This window comes from Amphiprion ocellaris, chromosome 16, assembly GCF_022539595.1.
Source record: "Amphiprion ocellaris isolate individual 3 ecotype Okinawa chromosome 16, ASM2253959v1, whole genome shotgun sequence".
In the NCBI taxonomy this organism is placed as follows: Eukaryota; Metazoa; Chordata; class Actinopteri; family Pomacentridae; genus Amphiprion; species Amphiprion ocellaris.
In genome coordinates this window covers 11,796,574-11,819,179 of record NC_072781.1, presented here as the reverse complement: position 1 = coordinate 11,819,179, position 22,606 = coordinate 11,796,574, and the positions used below count along the sequence as shown (strand labels likewise).

Here is a 22,606-nt window from a genome sequence, read left to right as displayed (position 1 = left end):
TGACTAAACTGTAAGGACAAAAGTCGTGGTCGTGTTACCCTCTTTTTGACATCTGGTGCTCAGCGGTGTTTCTTGTTAGCATTCTCTCCCTCAACTTCTGCATTCTGCTCATCACTGTGCAGATTCAGACTCTGAATCCGTACAACCGAATGTATTTAAGAGGATTTGAATGTATTTCACATCAGTGGATTATTTTGTTGGATAAACAGGAAGCATTTCTTCGTAGTTTTATGTTAAAGAGGATCACTTTCCTCCTGAGTGGTGATAGTTGTAGTGTTTAAGTGGACGGAGCCTCTGTGCTTAATCAGCATACAAAATGTTGTCTGCTGGGAAAGGTTGTGTAACGTTTAAAGAGGATTCTCATTTCTTTCTTTTGACCCCTTTTACTGTTTATTCCTCTGCATTGAGATTTATGTCTGATAAAAATTACATCACTGTGAACTGTACACTCATGTTGGGTGACCGTCACTCTCTGTAAGGCACAATTTACAAAGGTTTTTATTTATTTATAAAGCCCAGACTGTTTTTTTTTTACCCTCTTACATTACTTATTTACTGTCTTTTACATGGACGTTTGCTATAAATCCTCAAATGGTTGGATTACACAGCAGGTGCTGTCTGCTTTTACTAAGGCTGTGCACCTACAACCTGGACTAACATGCAGAATAATCTAAAGCTCAACTTTTTATCCTTCTGGCAATTCAGGTTTTTAATTTCATCTTATTTTACTTCCAGCTGCTGATGTTTTCAGATTTTAAATGTCAATAATTAAAGTTTTTACTGTTTTACCAACTTTACCTTTTAATATTTTAGTGTTGCCCAGGCTTATTAGTGTGTCTACATCTTTTATTTTCTTACTCGGCTACATTCTGAATGAGGTCTCTGCATCTAAATGTACACCGAGCTTGACTAAAAGTTGAATGAATGTCTTTCTCTCCAGTATATTGTCATGGTGCTTGGTGCAGGCTTGCTATTCTTACAGAAATTCTGTGTTAAACAGCAGCTGATGAACAATTTTTGATTGGACTGCTGTTTATTTTGAAATTGACAATTATCTCCTAGAGCAGGGATGTCAAACATGAGGGTCCAATCCGGGCAGCAGGAAGCCTTTTAAAGTGTAAAAATTACAGATAGACATTAACTGCAAATTGTTTAAAAAAAAAAAAAAAAAAAAGTAAACAAAGTAATTTCTAGACCATAACAAGTTGTTTTAATCATAAAGTAAAATACTATATTGCTCATTGTTCTTTTGTCATTTTGTGTCTCATTTTTGTAGTATTTTGCCATGTTTTTGTGATTTTTTTTTGTCTTTTTGTCTGACTTTTATTGCTTTGTGTAAAATACTATATCGTTCAGTTCCAGATAGCTGTGACTAAATATTTTGTGACTTTGTACAAACACTGTGAACTATAAGTTGTAATGTGTAAATGATAAACTGAGGCAGAATATAATAAATTGAACTTATTTTTCTTAAGAAATTCCAGTTTATTCAAAATGTTTTGTAGAAAGATGATTCCTTAAAAGGGAACATTTTCAGAATGTTCTTTTTTTTGCACTAAAACAAAGGAAATATTTGGAGTTGTGGTTATTTATAGGTTATTATGTTAGGATTTTACTGGTCTGGCCCACTTGAGATCAAATTGAGCTGAATGTGGCCCCTGAACTAAAATGAGTTTGACACTGATGTCCTTAGAGTATAAAGTACTTGTGAGAAACTCTTAAATGTGCTGTATACTTTATGCGATGATGAAGCTCTTTAAGTCTGTCCCCAAGCTGTTATCAAAGATGAGGATCTCAGCATGATGATTGCTGACTACCTCTACAAGAAGCACTCATGAGACTATCTGCAGCAGAACTGGTTCTGCAACAACTACAGCTGCCCTGCAAACATCGTGTGAGGACGTTTGTACGTTGCAGATGGCACTGCAGCGTGCATGATTCACAATGTAACCCGATACGAGCACATGTGCCCTCATAAAGCTTTAACTGATATCAATATGTACTGTCAACCTTCAGCCACCCTGAGTTATCCATTATTGGTGGTTTACTATCGGCGTGACCAACGATTTCACACAGCAAGTTAACTTTACAGGAAATATCAGGTTTAGTCATTTGTCTAACTTTGAGCTCATGGGTCTGTGTCATAGTTTCTTCTGTTGTTTTTCGACTAACTGAATTCAGCTGTGCAAATCACAATTTTCTTTTTGTGTTTTTACATTGTATTTCGGAGATGTACTCATATTTTAGGTTTTTGTGTAATAATCTTTATTTAAATTATGCTAAAATGAAACACTGAAAATGAAATCAGATTTTACCTGCTTTAATATTGGTGCCGTGGTTAGAAATGGATTAAAATTGACTTTAACACAGTCAGATTTCTCGTAAACTACAAAGAAAATTGTTGTGCCGGTGTGTTTCAAAGAAGGCACTAATCTGAAGTGACCATGGAGATGCATAAACCTCATACATTTTAAATACTAGGCTGAAAATTACTTTATTTATATGAGCTGAAAAGCGAGATAATTGAAAACTCAAAGGTTTTCGTGATGCATTCGCAGTTAGTACAAATCTTCACATTTATGATTGAAACGTCACATAGAAAAACAGTATTTTGCAACAACAAACTCAAATGAACCAGGAGCATGTTAATAAACTGTGTGTGCATCATCTAATTTGTACTAATCAGAATTAAGCTTTGTTTCCTGTCTTGACAAGTACTCATACAATGTTTGTACTTTTAGAAGAACTGCATCTTTAAACAATTTCAGGATCAACTGGTGGTAAAAGACATGCTTTCCCTCCACTGGTGCAATAGAACCATTTCAGAGGTGACTGCATTATATACAGTATAAAACAGTGGGCAGCATTTGATAGCAAAAACTGTTCCTCTACAAGTAAATGTCCAATCCACGCATATAAACACTGCTGATAGCAAGAAACTTGCAGTGAGAGACTGAGCAGTGGAGCTACGAGAACATCAGAGCCGTCATGATTCCTCCAGCGGCATGTTTAGCTGCCACCACACCAAGCATTCACATGGCTGTGTGGAAGAAGAAGAAGAAGTCCTAACTTTGGAAAATGTGTCCGTTTGATCCAAAAAAAAAAAATAGTTACTTCTTAAAACATCAGCAAGTAAGCCATTTGAAAAATCCATCAGTGACCTCTCTGCCTACTGCCTCTGCTTCTTCTTTGCTGGTTTAATGGCAGGCATCTCTTCCTCCTCCTCCTCATCTTCCTCGTCGTCGTCATCCTCAGACAGATCGGAGTCTTCAACCTGTGAGGCTGAGGAGATCAGGAAACCGTTAAATCACGGTGCAGAGCTGAATGCTGGCATTACAATCCAGACTGTAAGTATTTAGGCAATACTGAAATTTAAGCTGAGACCTGGAACTTTAAGCCGCTAAACCCCACAACCTGCCAGTCGGTTTGAAAGGCGATAAGGAAATAGTACAATAAATTCAGATTTAGATTCAGAAAACTTTTTTTGTCCCAAAGGGGCAATTAAAAAAGGGATATAGAGCAGGAAATGCAACAATAACATAAGAAATTGAGTAAAAAAAACAAGAAAAATAGAGATAAATTTATATACAAATATAGAGCAAGTAATAAAATAAGAATAAAAAATAAAATGAAAAGAAAGAAAAAGAAAAAACAACTTCGTAACAAACTAGTGCAAATACAGATGAACAATGTACACACAGGTGCAAATTGGCAGTGAGGTTTATTAGAGCAACAAACTGTAAAGACAGAAAAATTGTTCTGTAACTACTTATTTGTGACACGCCGTTCTGTCTAAACTAAACCAAATCTTTTATCAGAATTAATTTATTCTGTGTCTCACATTTCCCTAAAATAATCTGTATGGACTGATTCAAAACCAAAAAATTTTTTAAAAATCCAACCGGGATGTCATTAGTGACTCTGTTGACTTCTTGGAAACTGGGTTGAACTGCAGGCTGTGTTTACACCGAGCAGATAGGAGACGAGTTCCACACATTCTCTATTATTATTATTGTTATCAGTAACACTTGTGAGCACTGTGTGAAACATGTACATGTTCAGTCGTGGTTTTCTAAATTTTTGTGAAAAAATTAATCAAAGAAATGAAACTTACATTTTTTCTTGTTTTTATCATGTATGGTATTCTGACTATTTTATACTGGACAGAAACACCTGTTGGGTTCTTTCTACATCTGGCCATGGTTGTGTTGTTTCCATGGGGGTGCAGGACATTATAATGCAGTGAAAAATTTATCCACAGTGAGGAAAAACGTGACGCAAACTAAAAATGCCCAGAAATTCCTTGCAGTTCCGAGGGTTAATGTTGTATCAATTATTTTACTTCATACTGAAAGAACAAAAAAAAGCGAGCCGCCTAAATACCTTCAGTCTGGAATGTAAATATTTATCATAAAGCCAGTAAAGTTGTTTTATCTAAATAATCCTCAGCTGAGCGCTTGCACAGATCTATTACAACCAGTGAGGAAAATGAGGGTGTCTAAATGTACTTTTCACCGTTGTTTGGAACATATTAGTTCACTTTTAAAATTTAGAGGAATGCACATCAAAAAATTTTTACCAACAAAAAAAAAATGTAAAATTTCACTGCATGAAGATACATCTAACCTTTTATGTAGTGAAGTCAAACAAATATGATATTTTCCAACTCATTTTGGCTGATTGCTGATACATGCACATGTTTGTTCCACCTAACTGTAAAGTACTTGAAGTATCCCCTCTAGCAGACTCAACATAATAATAATAATATGCCCACTCTTATCTTATCCTGATGGTCCACAGGAAGGTGTAGTTACATTCACTGTGCAAAAATTTCAACTTACATAAAAGTAAATATGGGTTGTTTTACATGGAAATTTTCCAATTTAACCATCATCCTTTAGTCTGACAGGTGTTATCTGCCTTATTTTGGGTCACTGCTGATAATTTGTTTTAAAGCCCTTATCTGCAGATGCCAATGACGTGCCCAAATCAGAGTGGTTCCCTAAATGGACTGGTGAAAATGATGCTTGTGTTACATGGAGGACTTTATCCATTATACTTTTTCATGGCCTATTAATGACCAGTGAATGTTTGATGCTGATGACTTAAAAGCTTGCAGTGAAAGGGCTACAAAGGGCTACAGTGAAGAGAGGAAATAAGGTGAAATGTTACCAATAAGGTGCAGCCCGCTGACTATAACTGGTCCTGTTCCAGTCCTGAGCCGGATGGTCACTGGGGCTTTCAGCTCAAACTCTCCCAGACTCACCTGAGGACAGAATAGTGACAGTTCAGAATATCAAACTTCACATCAGGCTGCTTGTAGAGTCGATGAACTACTCTGTACTTTACGCACCATGGGCAGACACTTGATGTGAAGGTTGGCAACTGGCACTGAAATAGTCTTTCCTTGGTGGTTCATGGCGGTTACCTCCACCACGTTGCTCTCCTCTTTGGCTCCTTCTCCGAGGCAAACCTGAGTAAAACACAGATTTATTTTATCCAGCCAGATCGAAGTTGCCCGGTGGATTTAGTGGTTGCAACATCACAAAAATACACACAGAACTGGGGTGTATGGATACTAATAACACACATAAATGTCTGACTTAAACACTGTGCAACTCTGCAGCATGGACCAGGTGGAGTGCTAACATCCAGCCCCTAGTAATGTGGTGATGATCAACTGTACATACCGTTCTGAGCTCAAGGAAGTGCTCCAGGTCCTCCTCCTCATCTCCTTGGAAAGTGTAGAAAGGTACTTTAGAGGACAACTCGCAGCCTGGAAGAGACACCAAAACCGGGATTAAATGTGGTGCTGCTTTTTAAATATCGAGGCAGATCGTTTTTTCAGTGGGATCATCACAGCAGAAACCCACGTGTGCGCCGCCAGAGCAGAGGCGACAGACTGTTTAAAATGTTCTTACTAAACAAGAAGCTCTCCAGCTTTGACTGGCCCGTCAGTCCCACATCCGAGGATTCATCATCGAGGACAGACATTTTGTCGAAGCAGTAAAAGTCAGGTTTGCTGGTAACGACTTACAGCCCGAGTGAAGCCAACGCGAAAAATAACAAGCGCGTCGCGGCTTATGACGCGTCATCACTGTGCGCCCGCAGGTCGGTGGTGACGTACTGGTGTGTTAAACAAAACTGATTTATCTGAGATGTTAGTCAATAAAACCGTATGAACTTAGATTATAAGTAATTAAAACACAATAAATTAACAGAATACAAAGTAACAATAGAATTGGGATACATGGAAGTAAATTAAATTAAATTCAGTATGATTTATGGGCATGAATAATGAATGAAGCAAGTTTATCTCCTGATCATCTTATCACACACAGAGGTTATTCAAAGTACTAAGATAAATAAATGCAGTTTGTAAAAGATAAAATACTGAATACAGCAGAATAAAATTTAATAAATGAATAAATAAACAGACAGTACAAAATAAGTTGATTAAAACCATACAATTTTGACAATACTTAAAACTAATCCACCAAATGAACAGATACAGACAAAAATAATATTAAAAAATAAACACTAATTAAAATTAAGTGATAAAAGTACAGACAGTTTTCATAAAAAATAAAAGTGACTGACTTAAAGCAGTGGAAATATGAACTGTCTTTGCGTGCTGTTATAAATGCCTCAGTGTGGGGTAAATGTAGGCTCCAGTGGTTCCAGCAGTGGGCAGCAGAATGACTAATTTCCTTTTCACCTGGCCTGGTCTAAACTCCAGCCACCACTAACTCACTCTGCACATTTTAGAAACCTTTCAGGCTTGTATTCAGAAGACATATCTCGTGTGTCCATTTGTTTTAAAGGTGCCTGAATAAAGATTTAGTTACAACTGTGATGATATGCCTGAAATTTAGATCATCATCTATGATGACACTGAGATTCTGGACCTGAATGTAAGTTTTTAGGGGCCTGGATTCAAGGGAAACACTGAGCAGCAGCTTGATCCATTCTTTCTCTATATTCCTTTTTTGTTCATTATATTATTCTATTCTTTTATTACAGTGAAACCTCTTTTATTAGAACGTTTTTTCTTTTATGGTGATGCCTTTGTTTTGTTATGGTTTTTTTATTATTATGCTGCTAGTTCTAAGAGCTGCTAAACCACTTTTCATTGTTCTATAAAAATTACAATAACAGTCTGTTCTATTCTGATTATTAGAATTATTTCAGCCTGGCCTTGATTTAGTTTAAGGGAATTTCGTTTATAATTACTACAAAGTTAACAAAATTGCCAAAATCATCAAGGATGGTGTATTTTTTTTTAAAGTGAGAAAATGAAACAGAATTTAATTAAAAGGAATAAAGAAAATTATAATGATGACAGAAAGAACAAAAGAATGGCAACAGAGAAGAAAAAAAAGCCACAATATTTATTGTTTATCTCTGTGTGCTATATCCGTGAAAGGCTATGAAGAGATTATTGTCATATGTAGGATGTTTTAATTATGTGTCCTTGTGATTTGCAGTCATGTATTGGAGGACAAGGTTTGCTATGTGCCCCGAACAGAATCTATTGCTTTTCGCAGTTGTCTAGTTCTCCAAAGTTTGGGATTAACACATCAAACTTTATGAAGTATTCATGTTTTATGTCATTTTAGGAGGTATTGCATCTCTGTCTCTACTTCCCCTTTTGTGCAGCGATGACAGACTCTGTCCTCAGCTGACAGAACTTCTTGTTTCATCCTTTCTCCCGGGTTCGATTGTGATCACTGAGTCTGTATTTAGTCAGAAAAAGTCTCTGCTTTGTATCTCTGACTGTAAAAAGATATTCTGACCGTATGTATTCATGGTTTAGGGCCAGATAGCAGTGAAATGTGTTTGGTTTGGTTCATTCAGATAAGCATCTTTGACTCTAATTAGTGGCTGGAAAGCAGCGTTGTTCTGAGGTTGATCAGTGCTGGATGTTATCTGATCAGTGAGGCTGACAAAAGGGACTTTTGTTGGAGGTTCAGCAACTGGGTTTGTAGTGTTTGAAATCTCTTGGAGGCTCAATGTGAGATGTAATCAAAATGTAAGTGCTCTTTTATTAATGTTCACAATCAACGGATCTAATTCTGTCCTGCATGCTTTGGTTGGTGTTTTTCTTTGGATGTTTAACCCTTAGATGAGAATGAATGTATTTTTATGAAATTTTTTTGCATCTTGGTTAAAAATAATCATTTGTATTATATTTTTGTCCACACAAGAAAGATTTCATGTTTGAAACATGCTTATTTTTCACTTAACAGGTTTTTGAACATTTCGATAACCAAAAAAGAAGAATATTACACAGAATGGCCATAGAAGAATGTCAACCTCCATTTTATGAAATTTTTCCACTCTTTTCCTCCAGCTGTTACTGCTCTCCATCCCTCCAAGTTTGTGCACTGCATCATTTACTATCAGGATTACATGAAACACCAGATTTAGTCATGTTTAACTAAAGGTGATGAGCTATTTGAGGGAACCAAAATTTGTATTCTAAGCACACCAGCATTAACAATGGCATACAGGATCTAAAAAACACATTTTTCTCAAGAATGTATATAATCGGGGGAAAAAACAAGCAGCAAATGTGTATAAATATTTGTACACAAAATGTAAATGATAGGAAATACAATTTTCTGTAACCCATTAGCTTGTTTCACTAAAAAAATGCTTGTAAAATTTTATCACAACACTTTGTTTAAACCCTAACAGGGATATCCAACTAACTTCCTTTATAGTAACAGTGCTATTTAAGAGTAAAGCCCATTCAATTTTTTGTTTCTCTATGGTCATTATCTTTCGTACTAGAAACAGAAACGTTTATTTTTCCACCAGTAATTTGTGCAGAAATCTCTTAAGTACAGACATGCAACACAAAAGGACACAAAGCAACACAGTCACTTAATAGTATTTATTAGTTTTTCATTTTATGCATCTTACATACAAATTTTACAATGATAAACTGTCACTTTAATGACCCCCCACCCCGAAACTCAAAATGTACAATTGGAGCCCTTTCTCTCAGTCACAGCCCATTTTTATTCAAACCTGGTTGGCAGAGGAGAAAGCTCGAGCATCGACAAACTGCAAAATGAACCGTTTAAAACACGTGTGAAAATTCAGCTGCCATTCCAGTTAACAAATAGCAGGTCTGTTGGTGAGTTTCACACCTTGCTGACAGGTAGGACGGCTGTACAGGACAGGGGGGTTGTTACAAGGCCAGCGTCTTTGTTTGAGTAAAACTGAACGCTAGCAGGGTTTCAATAAAGATATACAAAATAATAACACTTTATGACTGACAGTGTTTACAGACTGTCTAAGTACAACAGTATTATGCTCATAGTGGTGAGTGGCATGCTTCTTCCTCTATGTAGCATCAGATGAGGTTATTCTAATGTCCACCACAGCAAATCCAATACACCTCGTGCACATTATGAATGTACAGTTTCAAGACATCACATTGGCAGGCAGCTACTGAAGAGCAACTGATGATCCTCGTGTAACCAACAGAACACTCCTATTTATAATCAAAGTGCATTTTTAAATTACCTATATAGATTTACAAAAAACAAGATGGGAAATGCGTCAGAGTATAAAACATTCAATGGACAGATAGGAAAAAGGCCTACAAATTTTCTGCTCCAAACCCCCAACAGCTGTAAGTAGAACAGGGTGGGACCTGGTGCCACCTGGATGACGGGATTTAACAACCTCAGTGACGTTAAAGAGAACTTGCCGAAGCTCAACGGAGAATACATTCACTTGTACGCAACGTGGAAACAATGCGGGGGAGGGACGACAGATGTTGAAATTGATTATTCAGGATTACCAATGACTTGTTGACACAGAGCGTCTGAAGCTGCAAAGTTAACTGTTCATTCACAAGTCTGGCCTTGAATTAGTGGTTATGAGGAATTGGGCAGTTTTGTGACAGTGGGAGGTTGACGCTTTTAGGTTTTTAGGATTGTTCATCCAAAAATGTTTAAAACTGTCTATAGCAGGTCAGAATATTTTGGTCCCACTGGCGACTGCTATCAGGAAGTGTTAGCTTAGCTTTCATGCTTCCAAAAAGAAACTTAAGTAAACCAGCGAATGTGACATTTTAACTAGCTAAATAATCAGAAAGAAGCTTATGAAAGACAAAAATTTTCATGACATTTCATAAATATATAATTTTACGTAACTTATAGGTATGATAAGAGCTTTTTAGTCCGTCAGCTTAGATTGCTGGGCTAAAGTTAGAGATCTGGTAGGGCGAGAATACAGCATGTAACTGTCAGTGTCAGGATACCTCTCTGGAATTTGAGCAACAACACGGCCAACGTATAAAATCACCCATCATTACCTGTGTGTGACCGACGTATGCTAGAAGACCTGGACACAGATGGTAACAGGGTCTACAATATAAACCTAAAATCCAAAGACAATGAACCAAAAGGCAACAGTAAGGAGAAATTAGCAAAAAAAAGAAAAGCAGAAATATGCTGAGAACCATGTCTGTAAACTCCTGGAAGCTTTTCTATTGCTTTCCAAACGTCTACCACTACTTGAACAGAAATCCGAAGGACCTTCGGGTTGATTCTTTAACAACTCTCATGAAATTCCTTTTCTTTGCTGGTCTGTAGCATTGTTCTATTCAGGGTTTCACAAACCTCAAAAGCTACAATTTTCCATCCTTCATGTGCACAAACACAGCATTTCACAACAATTTTGTTAGAAACACACCACTTAAAAGGCCTCTATCTCCAAGTCTATTGTGGAACAATTGAAAATACCACAAAGTGACGATGAAAGGCAAACTCTCATATAGCACCTCACGTCCTGTAAAAAGGTGTCCCACTTATGTCAACATCTACGGCATTTCTCTGTGTCACAGCTGGGAAAGCAGGACCTGGGGGGTAGTAAGACACTACCTGAGATATGGGCCACCCTCATTTCACAGCTCCGCCTCCATTTCAGATACAGACACTCTGCATTACGGCATGCGGGTAATATCCCTGTAATGGCTACTGGATTAAATCAGAAAAAAAGGCTTATAGAGTTACTCCTTCCTCCTGGAGGTATATGAACAGTGGGACCCTAGAAATCAATGCTCAAGTGCCACACTTCCATGTTACTGACTGGAGCAACTACAGATCCTTCCTCAGATCTTTTAGCTTCGGATCTGCTGAATCCAACAGAGCCATAACATCTAAGGGCAGCACAGGGAATCTGTGTGCGGCGGCTGTGCTTCTGTACACAAATCCTAAAAAAAAGGTGTCCCAGGGCGATCCCAGATGGTAATGTAGTATAAAATCATCATGAATGTTTTTCTCATGAGGGTAGCAAACATGTTTGAGCTGTGTTGACTTGTTCTTTCACTGTCTGTTAAAGGTCGCACAAGGTTTCTTCAAAGGCTGCGTCCCATAATGATGACGTCTTTGGGAAAGCCCTCCATTTTAGCCACTTCAAAGCATCCTAGTTTACTATAGAAGTCCAACATTCGCTTATCAGTCTGACGAACCTTACAGAATGCACCATGGGACCCTGACAGTGGAAGACAAAACAAAATAAGTCAGTAAACAAAATCTCAAACACCATGGTCCATTAGAATGATAAACTAGTGATAATCCACTACTCTGTCATAAAGTCAACACACAGGTCCCTAATCAGCAGAATGCATTCTACTAAACAGGGATAAACTATGTCAGATAGACGCTCAATTCAGAAACATGCTTGTTGTTTCGGACTTTGTGCTCACTTTCACATTACTCCTAGATAAGACAAATGGGTCTGCCTGTTGAAAAACAGTCACTGTGACATCTGTCAATACACATGTACTAATTTTTGGCCTGGATTTTCTTTTAGACATGATTCTGCATGTGACATCATTTATTCAACCTCCTCCTCCTATTTTTGCTGCAGTTAGCTGCAGTGAACACTGTCTTGCCCGACAGAATACAAGCCTGACTGTCACACCACTAAAACTTATCAAATTTCATCTAATCAGATTCATTTTAATAAAAAATGCAATGTGTTCATTAGCTGGCTGTTGGTCTGTTAAAAATATAAATGAATAGAAGTGATTTCCATTAGATGAGATTTACATTTTATTAACAGCATGTAGTCCTAACTAATGAACTGAACAAACATAAATATTTTATGTAACAACTAATATGTGAGGGGTGGAGGATAACTGCCACTTACCATTGGCCTTAAGAGAAGATAATAGACACCCCATCATGCTTTTGGCCACGCTGGGGTCGGTGACTTTGGCGTGAATGTCAACCTTGATGAGAGAAGGGAAGTTGGAGAGGAAAGAGTCTGGAAGACCCTCCTCCTCCTCATGGAAACTCAGCATCATTTTCTACAGGGAAACAAGGGGAATGTAAAGTACGTTCAACGACAGGAGACACAATCAGATAATTCCAATACAGATGATGGTAAAAGAGATGGCTTAAGATCATACCTCAGCCTCTGTAAGGTCCTTCTCACAGTCAGGTTTGTTGTATTTCTCTTGCATGAAGGGAATCCAGCTCAACTTGCAGTTCTTGATGAAGGGTTGAACATCAACAGTCCCAAGAGCATAACCACAGATCCCTTCATCATCCTCTAGCACAAACCCATAGTCTGAACTCAGTGTCAGGAGACCTCCGACTAATCTGTGAACAAACAATGAGGATTTTGTCAGTCATGAGGATTTGTACCACAGGAAAAAAAAACACACAGTCCAGGTTTTAGTAAGGGCTGACTGTACATAAAGATATCTTGATGTTTTACCTGTCTCCTATGAGGTCAGGATCATCATCAGTGAACGGCACATCCTCCATACCTTCACAGTACATTTCTTTACATATTTTATAAACTGCAGGCTGCAAACAGAGACAGGTATAGTGGATGAGATGACAGGCTCACAATAACTATGACATACCAGTTATAAAAGCCAAAGTTAAGCTGAGAAAAAATGCCACAAAGAACATTAGTGTGTTTAAGGACATTTTTGAGAAACTTTATGTTCAGCACATATGTTCACTGTATTTAAGCACGTTGCTGGGGTACTACTGTAGCATCTGGCCAAGATTCATTTTTAAACAATTAAAAAGCAAATAGAATGTTTTAATTTTACTATCATTTAATACTTAGTAACCGCTGGATGTAATACTTGTATTTTTTTGTAACATATAGTGTGCAATACAGCTGCATGACTAAACACAAAAACGAGCATCTTACCTCATCTTTGGGAAAGTACGGCCTTATGGAATAGATTTTGGAGGTTGGCATTGAAGGTGGAGGTTGGTAGAAAAGATCGTTTGCCCCATCTATTGGCAACAATCTCTGTGGGTATCAAGACAAAGAGGGTCAGATTCACTTAAAAAAAAGATGGTGTGTTGCTTTGGCTGACTGCCTCACTGTGCATTTGCTAAGTTGAACCACTATCAACCCAAAAGGTGCCACAGAAGACAGCAAAATGCTTTGGATTGACAAGTACTCATAAAACACCTTAATCTATAAACTTGTGTTCCTTGTTGATCTGATAGTGGACAACGAGAGCAAACCTCACATCTTTCTCATTTTTGCTTAAAGGAACACACACAAACATACATATTTGCTTTTCACATGTAATAAAACGAGGTTGGTATTTTGGTCTGAATAAGGTTTTACTGGCTGAAGGAGATGCTACTTTCCCTTTAAGGCATCGCAATATTTCGCTGCGCAGGACCTTCCTGTTGAGAAAAATAATGATGCTGGCGCAGAAAGACAGAGAGAACTCCAGGAAAAAAAACCAAAGAGGCAAATTAAATGTGAGATAACTGAGTTACTCAATAGCACCATCAGTTGCTATTACGAGTCTCGGTTGGAAACACTTTTAGATTGGAAAGGTGTATTTGATCATGGAGTTTTCCCATTGCACACATGCTTGCGTTCTCGCGGGCGCTGCGATGCTTTTGCGTGCGCTTGCAAAGGGCTGGCTTGGTAATTTGTGCGCTGTGCTTTCCTGCAAAGAAATGAGATGTCATGAAAATAAAAACCTAGCCATGCTCGCTTGCGCCGCGTGCGCCAGGGAAAAGCAGCATCTCCTTGAGCAGTTGCTGAAAGAAACTAAAATTAATCAATCAAAAAAATGCCATGCCAAACACTGGCTGCAACCTTTTCTGTCAGGATGGGCTGCAGGTAACCCATTCCCCCCACACAGACTGACAATATCCCAAAGTGATAGAAGGACAAAAGCTTCTTTGGAGAACAAGTGAAGGGGATGGAACCTGGACGTTATAAAGCCTGACCTATTACAATCAGCTCACCTTCGACAGACCAAACCCCTTCATACCTACGCACACATTACCATAGTCTTCTTTGCTCACAGCACTCTTTTTTTTTCCATTTGATTGCTGTAAATTCAGTGCATTAGATACCTGGAACTCTCCTGCTAGACCTCCCCTAAAGGCCCAGGGTTCTTGGTCTCCTCTAAGGAATTGTGCTGAGGACTGACTACGACACCCTGTTAGGAGCAGAGCCAAGCGGAGATTGTTACCACAGGATGGGGCTCTCTGACACAGATGAAGGGAGTGGGGAAATGGGAATGAAGGGGGTCATATGTATCTAATAGCATAATCATGTAAATAAATTAATTTTGTTTTAATCATTGCAACGTAAAAGGACCTAATTTGGAAAAGGTAAACTATATTCAAAGGAAGTATTTTAGGATAAAATGGGGCTCAAGCACCTAAAGCTTATGTTTGCAAGAAGGAATTTAGGTGCAAGACATAAATTATTACAAAAACAGTATGAGTTCTGCACCTTTTTAAATTCTATGTCAGTACAATATTGACAAGCAGATCTACATGACGAGGTATGCAGATATTAAATACCTAAAAAAGTTATTTTGTGCAGTTTCTTGCATCCTCACTGTACGGGTAACACTTATTTGAAAAGCTGACGGACTTAATAAACATTACACTGACCATCAGACCTGAAACCCATGCTATCTATAGACAACAAAAGTAAGCTTTAGTTGCCTTCACCCCACTGTTCTTACCACCCCGTGTGAAGTCACATTCTCATCTTATCTGCCTTGTCACATGACGGGGGAGCATGAGTCATTCAAAACCAGGAAGACAGAAGTAGTACGAGCATTCCCTGAGTTAAAGGGCCTCTCAACTCTCTGTTAAAAGCCCCAATCAAGACAGACCAAAGATGAAATACACCACAGGGACAAAGCATATAAAGAGCACTACATTTCTAAAGCAAACAGGGCTCCTAGAGTGCGTATACAGTAGCGTTGCTGCTAACAAAGTCTACCTCTGGTTGACGAGAAGCCCTGTCATGTGACCAGACAAATGCAGCGCGCGTGTAGGACATCTAACATTGCTTTACATATGAACCTCAATCTGATACCTAAAACAATTCCTTTGATGGGCTGACACAACACAGCACACAGATGCACCCACGGGAAGGAACTCTGAAATTGGCCACCTGGATTACAAGCCACACAATGGACAAAAGATTGAACTCTTAGTGGATTACTTCAACCTAAATTATCTACTCAGACTGCATTGTCTTAATACAATGACAATTGTGCAAAAAGCACTAACACTTGGTCCTGCCATTGTGCATGTGAATCCACATATCGCAGTCAGAAATTACCCTGAACAGGATGAATTTCATGTGGTGTAATACATTTCAAAGCCAAGCGTAAATTCCCTTGAGTAGGTGCATCAGGCTGCCCTGAGCCATTTCTATAGGCCTACTGACAGAAACAAAAAAAAACAAGTTAGAGAGATGCTGCCAGAGAGAGAAATTTGGGAGTTAACACTTAGAATTCAAACTCAAATCGCTGCGCAAAATGTGACTTCATCCGGAGGGCTGCTTCCTTTTCCTCCAAATCAGTCTTAGATTTCTAAATTTAGTTTAAGAAAAAAAAACCATAAATCCATTTGAAACATGAAAAGAAAGAGACAACGCCTGCACTGTGCATACATCGGTCACTGTCGATCCAATAGCAGTAGAAACTTGTACTGTGGATTCTTCCATCTGTACATGGTGAAGGGAGAAAACAGTAGAAAAGAGTTATTAATAAGTGCTCTCAGTACAATAACCAGGGAGGTTGTGACTAAGTGCCGGCTGCACAGCATCTACCAAGGGGAAAACATGGGGACTGATGAAAAATCCTGCTAACAGCAACAGCAGAAGCCAACATTAATTAATGGCACTGCAGTCATTAAGAATATGGAAAAACAACTATGCTTCTGAGGCATTTATTTTCTCAGTGATGCTGAAGTGTTTAAGAGCTTTTACTGACACATTGAGCCAGAAGGGTGTATTTTTGATGTGGTTTTGCCAGTGTGGGTATGCTGCCTGCTGTGTACTGTGGGTCAGAGACCTCAGCTTTACCATATAGCCGGACAGGACAGAAACCTGTGAATGAAACTGGGTTACAGGGAGTAACCTACAGGCCATGCTGGTGCTTCAGACTATTCAAAAGAACACTCCATAAAAGATGGAGATGTTATCACGACAATGAATGTCACTCAAACTGTATCACAGCGTCCCATCTGAAAGACTGAAAGAAATATGAGGTGAAGGGAGAGGGACACAGCGGGAGGGAGAGAGAGAAAGAATATCTTTTAGAAGCTGATGGATCCCACCCTGATACAGATTGAGCAAATGATTCAGACGGTTAAACCAACAGCCTCATTATAGAGACCATTCAGTGAGGCAACAACACAAAGCTTACTGTGATGCATTCACATGCTTCGTGTCAAAACCAATTCAGATATTTCTGATTGTTCGTTGTTTATGCACCAGAATGGCCTTCCACAGTGAGTCAGTCAACTTGCTCTCCAAGCTCGCGTGCGCGCTAGGGCATGGAGGAAGGGGGGATGGGGACTTCCCCCTGGCGCCCATCCCCACAGACGAAGAAATGGAAGCAAGTGTGTCTGTGTGGGAATGCAGCAGTGATGTTACTGGACACACAGCAAGCAGCAGTAACCCTGCTTGGACGTTTTCCACAGAGACCCAGTTTAGGCATCATCAATATGGAGCTACATGTCATGGAATAAACAGGGAGGATGCTAGCAGTGCAAGCGGCATTCAGTCAGACGAAAAAAAAAGAAAACCAACATATGTGAACAAGAGCAATTAATAGATCCATAACTATTGAGAGGTGATGCATTTGACCTGACCAGTGCTTAGCTGATCTATATTAAAACTGTGGTTATTAGCTGCACACTCTCCTCCTGTATACAGGTGGTGGCAAAGATCTCTAGGAGCCATACTGCTGTAACTCTTTGCTCAGAAATACTACCAAATGCTAAGCAGACTGTGAAATAATTTTAAACAGCATTGGACTACAACAGAATCCATGCAGGTCAATAATCCCTAATTTAATGGTTTGCTCTTTAAGTTTTGACTTTATTTTATTGCAAAAGTCATGTAATATTCATGTAAATGTGTTTCTAAGAATTACAAAAGTAAGGTTTACTGGGCTTGATGCTATGCTACATCTCTCTAACAATAAGGGCCCAATGGTTTCCCTCATACATACCTAGCCACTGGACAAAAGACTTGACCATAGAAATGATGCTCTTGATGTCCCAGATGTACGGGTAGAGGTCGTAAAGGATGGTGCGATTGGCCGTATTAGACAGCCGAGTGAACATCTGGATGACTGAGCAGCACATGTCCTCAAACTTCTCTGCCCTTAACTGCCATTCAGCCACCTGCATGCAACACAGTCATTGAACAAATAATCTCTAAAAAAAATGGACGACACAAAACCATGTATTTTTTGTAACAGGCTTTTCTGATAAGCAAACATTTTGACTTGTCACATTAGAAGAAGTACAGGTGACATTATTAAAAACGCTGCTGGTAAACATCACAAAATCCATTAGAAACTATATGACATGATTCATTTTATTATTTATACCCATGCTTTCTGTCAAAATGACAATAGAGAAAAAAATTGATGGTTTAATAAGGGAAACTGTAGTTTACAAAAACAAATAGCATACAACACTGTGAGGTGTAAGCACACTCCATCTGCTGTTATAACTACACCACCCAATGGGCAGTATGAGTAATACACATCCACCATTTTGTTTCACCAGCAAGTTTAGTTACTAATGGACTAGTTTTCACAGATATACCTACCTCTCTAAACCCGCTCTGTGCAATCATTTCAGTATATCAACCCACCTTTTCACTTTCTTTCCTCTTGCAGTTGACACTAACGACGCTGCTGTTGGCTCTTAGCCAGTTGAACTCCTTCAGCATTTGCATGGCCTTGGGCCCATGTTCATAAGGCAGATAGAAGAGCTCTGCCAGCAAGCTCAGATCCTCAAGTGTGAGGGGCTCTGCTGTGAACAGTGGCTTCTCGTTGGGCCCAGGCACAAACACATCCTGAGGACAGAAATTTACAACGTGACTTTGAATTCTAATTTGGTTTTGCTTTCAACTGCAGATACAAGGGGGAAAAAAAGGAGTTGGAAACTCACAAATGCTTGCGGCACCTGTTTGAGCTGATCGTCCGTCTGCATAGGTGCGATATCGCTCCCAGAGTCCTCCTGGATTGACTCTTCTGGGGACTTGGACTCTGCCAGACTCTCCTTGTCTGTATCCATAGGCTTCAGATCTTCAGCCATCTTGTCAGCTAAGATAGGACCGACGTGCTTCTCCTCTGGGTCAGCTTCTGCTTCTGGCTCTGGCTCATCCTGCTTCTCAACCACCATCTCCATGGGCTCCTCGTCTGAATCCTTCTTTTCCACTTCTACCTGCATAGGCAAAAAATGTGTATATATATATATGTGTATATATATATATGTGTGTATGTATATGTGTTATATATGTGTAGAAACATTTACATATGCTCTCTTCTCCAGTAGACAAATGTATGCATTGTATCCAAAAGAAAACCTGATCAGAAAGAGGGATTCAGGGGTGTGCATTTTCACTGGCAGTCATGTAATCATTAGTTATTTATATCTAGTTATTCGAGGTCCTGATTACGAAGCATTAACTGCACAAATAATATGTTCACACTAACAGAGAGCTTACTTTCTACAAGAAGCATTCACTACTCATTTGCGTCACTAAAGTACAACAATTGTGTCTCATTCTAATAATAAACCTCACCTCCTCTACCTCCTGTGGTCTTTTTGCCAAAGGGTGTGAAAGTGGATCCAGGCAGAGAGGAGGCATCGCTGGAGACATGATGGGCTGCTGGAATACAGTCGTGACTGTTGTGGAGGAGCAAAGAGAGGGAGCAGCCATGGATGATACATCTATGGCTGTGCTTTTGGCACCACTCTGAGGCACCTGTCGGCCTGAAAGAGTAGAGTCTCACTGCATTGTATTCTTCAGTCTGAACATTAAGCGTGTATTCCATGTGACATTCCTATAAAACCTTTAAATTCTGATATTATATTGAGATTGCTCTTACTGTTGTACTGGTGAGGCACACCAAATTCTCCGAGCCATTCTGTGAGAGCCAGTTTTAGAGCAAGCTGTGGGCTGTAGAGCATGTCTGTTTCCAGTTCTTCATCACTGCCCTCATTCTCCAACTTGATCTGGATGGACACAGTGCTGTCCTCACCATCAGCTGGTAAAGGGACAGATGAAGAAACAAATGCAGAAAGGCACATTAATGAATTAATTATTAACCTCATACAGAGAGATTATGTATCCACATCAATACATTACAAATTGATTCACTTTTGGATCATACTTACTCATAACCACATCCTTGCGCACCCCATTCATATTAGACTTATACCAGGTGGCTAAAGTGTGGATCGCTACGAAATTTGATTCAAATTCGCAGTTAGGATTGGTAAGGACTCCCTTCAGTCTGGGGATGAGCTCTGTGGAACGGCCCTTGTATGGACCCAGGAAAAGCCTCTTCTGGTCATAGTCATTGGCATGAATGTTATCCCAGATTACAGGGGCTCTTCTCAGGATTTTTGACACCTCCTCAATAGACTCCACTGTGATGTCTTTGGACACCACTTTGGGCCCTGGAGAAAAGACAACATATCAGAATTAACTATTTTGTCCAACATACAATGACTACCTACTTAACAAAAGTAATAAGATTGGGGTTTTTTTGACAGGAAAATGTTTGCCTTGCCTGTCCACAGGACGTCAATGCCAGGCAGTAGCTTCTCTCCTACTGTGTGGAGGTAGGGTGACTGAGAGACGCTTGGGTAGCAGAATGTTCCACAGTACTCTGTATTGCAAGGCAAGAAAACAAACAAATATTGAATAAATATGGACATCAAACAAGTTTGTAAAATGTGCAAAGAATTCAAACATAGAATTAAGGTACCTGTGGGGCAGAAGAGGAAAGTTTCAGGCTCTCCCAGGTACTGGTAAATTTCGTTGGTAATGGAAACCTGAGCGTGCGCAAACGAGCTGAACACTTCTTTGTCAGCAGGGCACATGTTGTGGTCAATATCATCAAAAAGTAAGGCAAATGATTTGCAGCCAAAATGAGAAACCTGAAGGGGGGAAATAAAATCCAACAAAATGTTTAAAAAGTGACACAGTGTATGGTGCTCTTGAAATATATATATATATATATATATATATATATATATATATATATATATATATATATATATATATATATATATATATATATATATATATATATATCAGGGGTTTTACCACAATGTTCATTCTGCTGTTGCACAAAATGGTGTAATACCTGATCAAGTTTTCTCTTGAGTGCAGAAACCTCTTTCTGATTAGAGAAGGTGATGTCCAATCCAGGGGAAATAGCATAGATAAACTCTATACCATGCTCCTTAGCAGCACCAATCAAAGTCATGAGTTGCTCTACAAGAAAGAAGGGGGAAATCAGTCACTTAATAATAAATACTTGTGATTTCAAAAAATATACATTTTGTAATGCGCAGGCTGTTCTTTAGCTTAGGTAACAAGCAGCATGCATTTTTCTTTCCCCAAGATCTGTTCTAAGTAGTCACCTGCTTCTTCCACTGAATACAGCTCTCTCCAAAACATTCTGTGCTTGTAGTCATCTTTGGGTGCATAAAGGTATGTATTCAGTCCCCATTTCTGCTGCCTGTGATATTCAAAGTTGGACAAACTCAGTATAACAACTCCAACCATTATGTTGTATGTATATATACATACTTAAATACTATACATTACCTTCTGAATAGTTCTTTCCTCTGTTCCATTGTCCATGGTCGACCATAAAAGCCTGCATAAGCAAACAATGCATTCATTTTCCATGCAGTCTGCAATGCTGATCTACATTTCCTGATCATACTGAGCTGCCTGACTGCTACTGCTATCAATCTACCCCCTGGTGTGGGCTGAGCTAGAAGAGCAATTAGACATGCAATTTGTGCTTAGATTGACTAATGCTGTCTTTCTGAACGAACCAATTTATGATTTTGTCGACAAATGATCATTCTAAATTCATTTAGAAGAGGCCAGTGCTGTTTTTAAAAAATGTATTCTTTCCAGAAGACGGCCTAAAAATACTTGATTTACAATGCAAGTCCAAAATAAGCAAATTACACCCCATTTCTACTGATCTGAAATTGTCATCCATTTGGAACACGAACCATATGTGGTATATTTTCCGTTTCGAATAGCAAAAAACACCTCCACGGGCAGCACAATTGCGCCTGCATTTCGACGTCCTACATGCAATTATATACAATTAACAGCATGATATCACACATATGTGCATATACACGACATTACCTTCCACGACTCCGCTAATGAATTTCCTGTGGCCCGTCAGTTCGACTCCAATTCCGGACTCTTCCACCGGGCCAGGGGCCTCTGCACAAGCCTCTCCGGAGACTGGGCTGGGGCTCGGCTCGCCATCCACTTGCGGCGTCTCCAGCGTTTTATCTTTTTGAACCATTGTTCGCAATCTCTCTCGTTTCAAAGTCACGAAATTCAAACGAATCCAGAGAGCACAGAATTATTTCAAAACGCAATTTAGCAGGCAAATTCTCCGAGCAAAACCCGGAGGAAATAAATCGCGTCACTGTCTGTTCGACTGTTAGCTAGCTTACGGATTTAGCTTATGTTTTTTTTTGCAGAAAATTTAGCAACAGCTTTCACGGGATGTAAATCGAAATTGCTATCAGGTGGTACTTGACATCGTTTACGTTGGTTAATATACAAAGAAAAGTGAGAAATTGGTTCGTTCTTGCTCGATCATTTCCCCGTCTTTATGGCAGATTTACCCTACTTTTCGTTGGTTCTTCCTGTTTACACCGAGTGCGCATGCTCACGGGACTAGCTCAAACCAGTCAGAACTAGATCTGCGTGACAAAACACCGCAAAGATGTCACCGAGGAGAAAAGATAGATAACATTTTTACCTCGCAACGGTAAAAACAACACGCGGGTAGCACTCGAAAACAACCCGTTTTTGTGATTTATTGAACTATCAGTGACGGGGGATTATTTACCAAGCATTTTAAGCTAAATGACGACATTTAATGTTGAAAAAAATTACCAACTTGTGGCAAATTACTACAAAAGCACAATTAGGACATGACTTAAGATTTATTTTTTTTGTAATTATGGATAGCTACAATAGTCTCAATGGTTTATCAAAGCGCCAGGATATTAAAGGTTCCTAAACTTGCAAC

General features: G+C 39.1%; 2 protein-coding genes across 6 annotated transcripts; both read right to left on the bottom strand.

Annotated features, from left to right (window-relative positions):
- Positions 1-2,304: 2,304 nt before the first annotated feature.
- npm3 (nucleophosmin/nucleoplasmin, 3) lies at positions 2,305-6,088 on the bottom strand. The gene is made up of 5 exons (XM_023285844.3): positions 5,922-6,088; positions 5,691-5,776; positions 5,354-5,473; positions 5,173-5,266; positions 2,305-3,282 (listed from the first exon to the last, which is right to left on the bottom strand). Exons 1-5 carry the CDS (start codon positions 5,992-5,994, stop codon positions 3,170-3,172), a joined length of 486 nt encoding a protein of 161 aa, XP_023141612.2. The 5' UTR covers positions 5,995-6,088; the 3' UTR covers positions 2,305-3,169.
- A 2,796-nt stretch (positions 6,089-8,884) lies between these two features.
- On the bottom strand, positions 8,885-22,233 carry oga (O-GlcNAcase). Of its 5 annotated transcripts, none has more exons than XM_035955307.2 (19): positions 21,703-22,233; positions 21,139-21,190; positions 20,952-21,049; positions 20,672-20,802; positions 20,291-20,462; positions 20,093-20,191; positions 19,695-19,979; positions 19,406-19,564; positions 19,099-19,289; positions 18,477-18,737; positions 18,163-18,366; positions 17,510-17,684; positions 15,943-15,996; positions 14,379-14,464; positions 13,198-13,302; positions 12,748-12,839; positions 12,437-12,629; positions 12,175-12,334; positions 8,885-11,514 (listed from the first exon to the last, which is right to left on the bottom strand). In XM_035955307.2, the coding sequence occupies exons 1-19, from the start codon at positions 21,866-21,868 to the stop codon at positions 11,378-11,380; spliced, it is 2,820 nt and encodes a 939-aa protein (XP_035811200.1). In that variant the 5' UTR covers positions 21,869-22,233; the 3' UTR covers positions 8,885-11,377. The 5 variants fall into 5 exon arrangements, with proteins under 5 accessions (XP_035811200.1, XP_035811201.1, XP_035811199.1 ...); XM_035955308.2 differs by having other exon boundaries at positions 18,462-18,737; positions 19,099-19,202; XM_035955306.2 differs by having other exon boundaries at positions 18,462-18,737; positions 21,703-22,232.
- Positions 22,234-22,606: the final 373 nt, after the last annotated feature.